The sequence below is a fragment of the Scophthalmus maximus genome, chromosome 10, assembly GCF_022379125.1.
Source record: "Scophthalmus maximus strain ysfricsl-2021 chromosome 10, ASM2237912v1, whole genome shotgun sequence".
Taxonomy (NCBI): domain Eukaryota; kingdom Metazoa; phylum Chordata; class Actinopteri; order Pleuronectiformes; family Scophthalmidae; genus Scophthalmus; species Scophthalmus maximus.
Genome location: NC_061524.1, coordinates 1351929 through 1360000, shown reverse-complemented (window position 1 = coordinate 1360000; position 8072 = coordinate 1351929). Strand labels below are relative to the sequence as shown.

General features: G+C 45.4%; 1 protein-coding gene across 6 annotated transcripts in view; it reads left to right on the top strand.

Moving 5' to 3' along the window:
* Positions 1 to 8072, top strand: part of atrnl1a (attractin-like 1a) — a 148908-nt gene that overhangs the window by 49719 nt on the left and 91117 nt on the right. For all 6 annotated transcript variants that reach the window (XM_035605647.2, XM_035605644.2, XM_035605651.2 and 3 more), the window contains 2 exons: positions 2295 to 2525; positions 2663 to 2800. In XM_035605647.2, coding sequence (XP_035461540.2) covers positions 2295 to 2525; positions 2663 to 2800 — 369 coding nt within the window. The remainder of the gene's footprint in view (positions 1 to 2294; positions 2526 to 2662; positions 2801 to 8072) is intronic.

Here is an 8072-nt window from a genome sequence, read left to right as displayed (position 1 = left end):
ACGCGATGTCATGTAAACCAAAGAAGCGACCAGTTCCTCCCGACGTCGCTGATGTCCGCGGATATTCGCGGGTTGTTGAAACTTCGCTTGGCGTTTAGTTTGAAGGCAGAATAATATGTGCATAGTGACTTCATCAGGCCACTAATATGACATCATATGGTTGGAACTCGTTTTCTCATCAATATAAACTTAAGATCGTTATACGTGGAGATGTCTTGAAAAATTTGGGGTTAATGAAGGACCTTTTTTTAAATTGAGTTATTATGTTTTCTTTTAAAATCAATCAGCTCCAGAAGTTTATCACCTGAAGATTTCCTCCCACCAATCGTCCACGGTCCCCAGCATGTACGGCAACTGGACCTGGTTGACACAAAACGGCTGCAAATTGGAATCTATTCAATCAAAAAGAAGCAAAGAATGTGATGATAATATTAATGTTTGATTAAAGGTTTTTGAAGTTACATGGAGCATCTACCAGTTTCCTACAGTTTGAATCATATTGTAACCAGGCCTGGTATTTATATTGAATATTAACGTCTGCTCTTGGGTGTGTAAATATTTGCTTCTCTAGAAGAAGAGGAGCAGAAGACGCCGCCCGCTGTGTGGTGGATTAGAGATATTCTGTTGAACTAGTGACGATAGTGAAGATCCAGTGAGGTGAAATTAAAAACCGGAGGGAAGAGACTTCAAGTAATCTGGGGGGGGGGGGGGGATATTATATCAAGATTACTGGGAATGAAAAGTCGAGGGCACAATGGTGTCGAAAGAGCGTGAGAGAGGGAGGCGGCTTAGTGAATCAAAATAGAAAAAGAAAAGAAAAAGTCCAGGAGAGGAGGATAAAAAAGAAAGTGTGTCGGAGACGAGATAAAGAGTGAATGTGAGAACGTGGAGGGCAGAAGTTTGTAATTATAAAGAGGGAAGGAGAACAAACGAATCAGCATCGCTGCAGCTGAATAACGCAAACGCACATTGGGAGGGACGGGAGCTCGCTGGCGGAGGAAGGAGGAGGAACAGGTTCAGCAGCACAACATCTGTGTTCAAACGAGTCGCGCAAACTTCTGGTGGGAAAAAAAAAAGCCAATTTAACTTGATGCTTCATTTTTGAATCATCCCCTCCGATAACTTCTGAACCTCTCGTGCACACGCAGAAGAGTCTCTCCCGAGATGCTGCAGACTTGACGTCCGTCACGACGCGTCCTCGTCGACCGGAAGGTTCAGAAACCAGTCGTGGAGTTAAACTTCTCGCGAAGGCCGAGAAGTTTCTTATTCCTGACACCAAGCGACTATTCTCCACCGCAGTCAGTCAACAACAGAGACAGACAGCGTGACGGAGCTTCTCCTTATTTAACAAACATGGAATGCCGTTCCATGAAAATAAAGTGTCAGTTTTAATTTGCTCCAGCCCTTTTTGAATGTCACATCCACTTTATGAATACAAATGCTTTTCTCGACATGTGGAACCGACGACGAGGGGAAGTAGAGTCAATTTCTTTGTGAATGTTGTGGACCAAAGAAAATGTTCCAAAAAAACCAGAAGACGTATATGAGCGAGGTTACATAACGTCACTTCAGGCTTTTATTGTTTTAATGCTTCGCTTGAAGCTGTTGCCCACAGAACATGGGCAGATTTATGATTTAAAGGGTCATTTTCATTCAAACATGACAAAAATGTAGATATAAATACTTTGCGTAAATGTACTTGCACTAAAAAAAAAATACTTCTGTTGAAGTTGATGTTCAAAATAACGTATTTAATCTTTAATCTTCCAAGATCAGTGGATGTGAAATCTCAATAAAAGTAGTAATCATAAACTTTTGAGTTGTTCCCCTCGTATGAAATCAAATATCCTTTCTCTCCTCTCCTGACTGTGACTGTGTTTTTTGCGTCGATGAGATTTCATACAAAGTCAAAGGCGGCAGAGACGATTTGCAAATCGCCACAAATTTTGCAAGAAAGAGCAAATATTCAAGTGTACCTTTTATTGATCCTGCGGCAAAACTCCTCGCTTGGCGTTTTGGTGTGAACGCAGCAAGTTTGGTCGCTGGATCGTTGAAATGTACTCGCACCAGTCGCGCGAGTAAAAGCGAACCCGTGAATATCCGACCAGCTGAGTCGGAGTCCAGCTGAATGTAGAGTTCATATCTGGTGAAGTTTGTTTACTCACTTTGTGTTGAATGTCTAACTGAACCTACACACGTCATTTAAGACGAGCGACTTCTTTTTGCTCTGAAAACAAAACATTGGTGAAGTCGAGGTTAAGAGTTTGTGTCCTCACTCTTCTCTCTGCCTCCAGCTCAGAACTGCTCCGGTCTGAGGATGTGCGGCGAGTGTCTGGAGCGAGCCGAGTGCGGCTGGTGCGGTGATCCCAGTAACACCGGTAAGGGCGTGTGCATGGAGGGGTCCTACCGGGGGCCGCTGAAGCCCGCCAACCCGAGGGCCGGGTCCCGGGACCGGGACATGGTGCTGGACCAGAGTCTGTGTTCGTCCGACAGAGGCTTCAACTGGGCCTTCATCCAATGTCCAGGTGAGTTGAGGACCTGGTTGAGTTCAGTATATAGACGTAATGATGAAACAACTCCCAACGGTGATGTCATTATCTTTCAGCTGGTATGTGCATTATGAACTGTATATGTGTGTTTGTGTGTGTGATTTCCTCCCCAGCGTGTCAGTGCAACGGCCACAGCAGGTGTGTGAACGGCAGCGTGTGCGAGCGCTGTGGGAACCTGACGGCCGGGACGCACTGCCAGAGCTGCATGGCCGGTTACTATGGCGACCCCGTCAACGGAGGGAAATGCAACGGTGAGTGCATAAGGGGTGGCGACGAGGAGCGTGTACGTGTTCACATCCATCGTCTACCGCTTTATCCATTGAAGGGTGGCAGGGGGGGGGCTGGAGCCAATCCCAGCTGACATTGGGCAAGAGGCGGGGTTCACCCTGGTCCCAGCCTATCACAGGGCCACATACAGAGACAAACAACCATTCACTCTCACATTCACACCTACGGTCAATTTAGAGTCTCCAATGAACCTGACCCCATTCTGCATGTCTCTGGACTGTGGGAGGAAGCTGGAGAACCTGGAGAGAACCCACGCACACACGGGAGAACATGCAACCTCCACACAGAAAGGCCCTGGTTGGTTTGAACCGGGACTCGAACCCAGAACCGTCTTGCTGTGAGGTGAAAGTGCTGACCACTACGCCACCGTGCAGCCCACTGTTTCATACCCTAAAATTTAAACCAAATGTCTGAAACCGTCGTTCAGGCTTCAGGTGGAAACCAGCTGTTTACCAGCTCATGTGTAATAGACACACACAACCTGATGGGGGCAGCGTTTAGACGCAGCTGTGCTTTCTATAAGAGTTAATGGAGGCCAGTGGAGAAGGAAACAGGAATGAAAGGGGTGAAAGTAAATCTAGTCTGGAGGGAAACCGATTCAACACCTTACTGTCGTCTCTGATTTCATTTAGAGTATTTTCTGCAGAGACGTTTGACTCGGTGTGAGGTGGGGGTGCTGACGTCGGCAGATGCTCACAGAGACGCACACATGCTTCATGTGTATTCAAATAGTAAACAACAGATTACATGTGCAAGTCAGATGATGGAAGATGCAAGAAGCTGCAGGACAGTGGGGCGTGCATGTGATTTGAAGGCCGGTGGGGTTTGATACGAGGGAGAGTGATGAAGGAGGGAGGGAGGGAGGGGAGGTGCAGCAGCATCAGTCTCGTCCTGACAGATGTGCATTTTGTCTTGACGGCAGCGCATGGCGTTAAATCGCTCTTAATCATTTTCTTATTTCCTGAGTTGACTGGCGTTTCCGTCTCTGGCGGCGCTTCGCCGCGGCTGATAGATGCACGACGCCTCCCGTCGCCTGCGTACAGGACGACCGCTGATGCACTTTCTCTTCCTCTTTCTTGGTTTTGTTTTGTATTTTTTCCTCTTTCACTCCGTCCTCTGTCTCTCTGCAGCTTTGTCTTCTTCTCATGCTCTCGATCCTCTGGCCACATTTTCTACTCTGTCCTTTTCTTTCTTTCATCCAGTGTCTTCTTTACTTTGAAAAATGTTATTTTACCATCTTGCCTCCTTATCCTTCTGTTTAATATAATCTCCTCTTTTTATCCCACTCTTTGTCCCCTCTCCTCTTTCCCTTGTTTCCTCTCCATCCTCCCTCTTCTCTTCTGCAACCTGCTTGTATCCACATTCATTTGCTTCCTCCTGCAGATCCCTAAATGTCCTCTCACAGTTCCCCCTCTCTGTTCATCCGTCCATCGGTCCATTCATCTTCCTTTTCTTTCTCCACCTCTCTCTCTCTTTCTCTCTACAACAGGGACGACTAGATTTACCTTGGGCTAAACGGCTGGGAGGCAATGATGTGTAGCCGATTAGAGCTCTGAATGATAGAGACACGGCTTTGTGAGGCTGCGGCTCGTAGGGTTGTAAAGAAGATGGAAGGGGGGGGGGGGGGGGGGGGGGGGGGGGAGACAAAGACAAAGACGGGCAGACGGAAAGAGAAAGGGATGAAACCATGTGGTGACATGTCCAAGGTTAATGTCGGTGGAAAGGGACAGTTGCTCTCGGATGGAGGGATGAGCAGAGTGAAAGAGACGGAGGACAGACAGAGGAGAGGAGAGTCTGACTGTTCCACGTGTCCTCATGACAGATGATTAACTAACCTTGTCAAACGTGTGTGTGTGTGTGTGTGTGTGTGTGTGTGTGTGTGTGTGTGTGTGTGTGTGTGTGTGTGTGTGTGTGTGTGTGTGTGTGTGTGTGTGTGTGTGTGTGTGTGTGTGTGTGTGTGTGTGTGTGTGTGTGTGTGTGTGTGTGTGTGTGTCCCCGACTGAACCGTTAACCTTGTCCGGACTTTCAGGGCCGCAGCCGACAACATGTCGGACGTCTCTCCATCTCCGCAGACTATTCGTCTGCCGGAGTTCACCTCCACACTGTGGGTGGACAAAACAAGCGATTCAAAGACGTCTCTTTTGTCTTTGGGAACCAGCGCCATAACACGCCATGTCGAAGAAATCCTGGATCCGATATAACGGGTTCTTCTTTGGGTCATGACGATAGATTGGGATGAACATAGAGATTGAACAATAATCTCCACAGGAAAATGTTTTTCTGACATTGTATATCAAGTGAGAAGTAAAGTCATATTCTCATAGAGTCGCCCCCTGCTGGTCAGTACAGAGAATACAGGCTTCAGACACTTCAGACATTGAGGCTTCACTCTCCGAACGCGGTGACTACGTCCGTGTTTAACATCCAGTCTGTGGCCCGAACACTTTTCAGGCCCATTATTCAAAACCATCACTTCACTGGTTTTTGCTGAGGTTTTAAAACTATGAGGCGATAAATCCAGTTGGTTTCTTTCTCCGTTGGGAAAGTGAAGCAACATTTACAAAATCAGAGAATCAGAGGCACAACATTGTGTACAGACCAGGGAGGTTGGTGGTTGTTTTGGTCACATGATCTGTCATCTGCCGACAGATCACGTATTGTTTCCCCTCCTCCCTCCTTCTCCCTTTATCCCTCCCTCCCTCCTCCTCCTCCTCCAGCTCATGTCCCTGGTTCGGGGGTTTGATGAACGGTCTCGGAGCAGAGGCTGCATCAGCGGGGGTTGTTTGTAAATCTGTGTTCAGTGCAGGAGCTGGAGAGACTGGGACAGCAGGGGAGTGTGTGTGTGTGTGTGTGTGTGTGTGTGTGTGTGTGTGTGTGTGTGTGTGTGTGTGTGTGTGTGTGTGTGTGTGTGTGTGTGTGTGTGTGTGTGTGTGTGTGTGTGTGTGTGTGTGTGTGTGTGTGTGTGTGTGTGTGATGGATCAGACAGAGTCAGCTGTTGTTGTGCTCCAGCAGCAGTCGAGGAGCGGGGGAGAGACGCTGCCAAATACTCTTTCACCTGTTGTCCTCAGCACGTCTGTTTTGCGTGTGTGTGTTCGTGTGTGTTCATGTGTGTGTGTGTGTGTGTGTGTTCATGTTCGTGTGTGTTCGTGTGTGTGTGTGTGTGTGTGTGTGTGTGTGTGTGTGTGTGTGTGTGTGTGTGTGTGTGTTCATGTGTGTGTGTGTGTGTGTGTGTGTGTGTGTGTGTGTGTGTGTGTGTGTGTGTTCATGTACCTGTGAAGCCCTGTGGTGGAATCACTCGGTACCCATCATTCTCAGGGGTGTTCAGTCTTTTTCCCTCTCTGGCATCCGACTGGTCAAAAACATATGGTTCCACATAAACAAACAACAACAACACAAACATTTCGTCACATATGATTTTAAATGGCTTTTTCCATCACTACCCAAAATTTAATTTCAGGTCCACATAATTTGACTGAATGATTTTTAAAAACCCAAATACAGTGACTCTGTTGTGTTCATTGGATTTTTCCATTCATATTTTATTTTTATTTGCTTATTATAATTTATGCCCTCAAAAGTTTGAAACCTGTTGAAGAAACTATCAAATCTGCTCGTTGCACTGTGACGTATACAGTAAATTTATGAACGATGTGTAATTAAAACACATTTACAGGTCGACAGTGTCACTGAGCAGAATCTGCTGAGGGAAGGAAAAGTCTTGACTCTTTGATGTTATCAAGGCATGAAAAAAAAATCTTCTCCTCTTATGCAGATACAGTGTCGTGTGTTCCCATGTATTTCACTTCTTACCCCCTCTGCCCTCGGGCCCCTTCACTGCCCCTCATTAAAATCAGTAAAAAGGCTCCGTCCTCTCTCATCTCACCAAAGAGCCAACGATGACAAAGAAACAGCAGGAGTCAGCCAGAAGGTGGAAGGTGACATTGATGATGAAGATTAAAATATATATCAATATATATACTTCATATTCATGGTGATTGATCAGGATCTGGACGATGTCGCATGTCCTTTTTCTATTCCCTCAGCAACTTACGATCCGTTAGACGCTTCAATAATTAAGTATGTGTTGGATAAATTATTATTATTATTATCTTTATAACATTTGCAACCTGAAGCAGAAGAATGGCGTTTGAACTAGAGGCGGTTTGGCGGATTAAAGCCAGCTGATATGAGCCTTTCATAAACACGTCGGTATCAGCGTTGATGGTAAATTAATTTGACATTATCTGTGCCGACGTTTCAGTGGTTTAAAATAAAGCTCAGTAATAAAATGAATATTTCAACATGATAAGTCAATATGAAAGAAACGTGTGCACTTTGTTGTTCGGCGACTGCGTCGACGAGCTGATGCTTTAAAAGAAGATGAACTTTGGTTAATTGGCTGCTTGTCTCTTTGAAACGTGGATAATATTAGAACGTGTCAACTCAGAGGTGTCGCTCTAATACAGATGTGCACTCACACATGACACAGTCACCGCTCACTACACGCACGCACGCATGCACACACACACACACACACACACGCACGCACACACACACACACACACACGATCTTCATGATTTTCCATGTAGACCCTGACCTGCGGGCCAATCAACACATGCTGTAGGTGTGACGATGCTGCACTCTTGACATGAGCAGTGTCAAGTTATATTAAGTTTGTGGCCTCCCATTAAAAATTTCACCTGCCTTAACAAACACAAACGTTCAGAAGCGTCAAACACAAATATGAATAAATATGCAATACTGATTGTCGACAACCAAGTCACTCAAGAGTAATGAATGACACAAAGACATAATGAAAGACCTTTTAAAAAGTGATTGAAAAAATATACATATATATATATATATATATATATATATATATATATATATGTATATATTTTTTTTTTTTAGATTCTTGAAAAAGACGCAGGAGTTCAACGATGGATTTGAGAATCTACCTCCAAGTCCAGGTGCTCATATTCAACAGCTTTTTGGAAATTTGTGACTCATCGTGTCGACGGAAAGATTCTTGTTGCGCAAAAGAGAAACGATTTGAGAGAAGATGAAAGAGAGAAAGATGATTCACACGGAAAACAACAGCTGCTTCTGATTCCTTCATTTTATTACTGGTGTGAACTTTTCACTTTGAGGAGGCGGAGTTTACGTTTCCTCAACATACATTAGATATATTGTGTGTGTGTGTGTGTGTGTGTGTGTGTGTGTGTGTGTGTGTG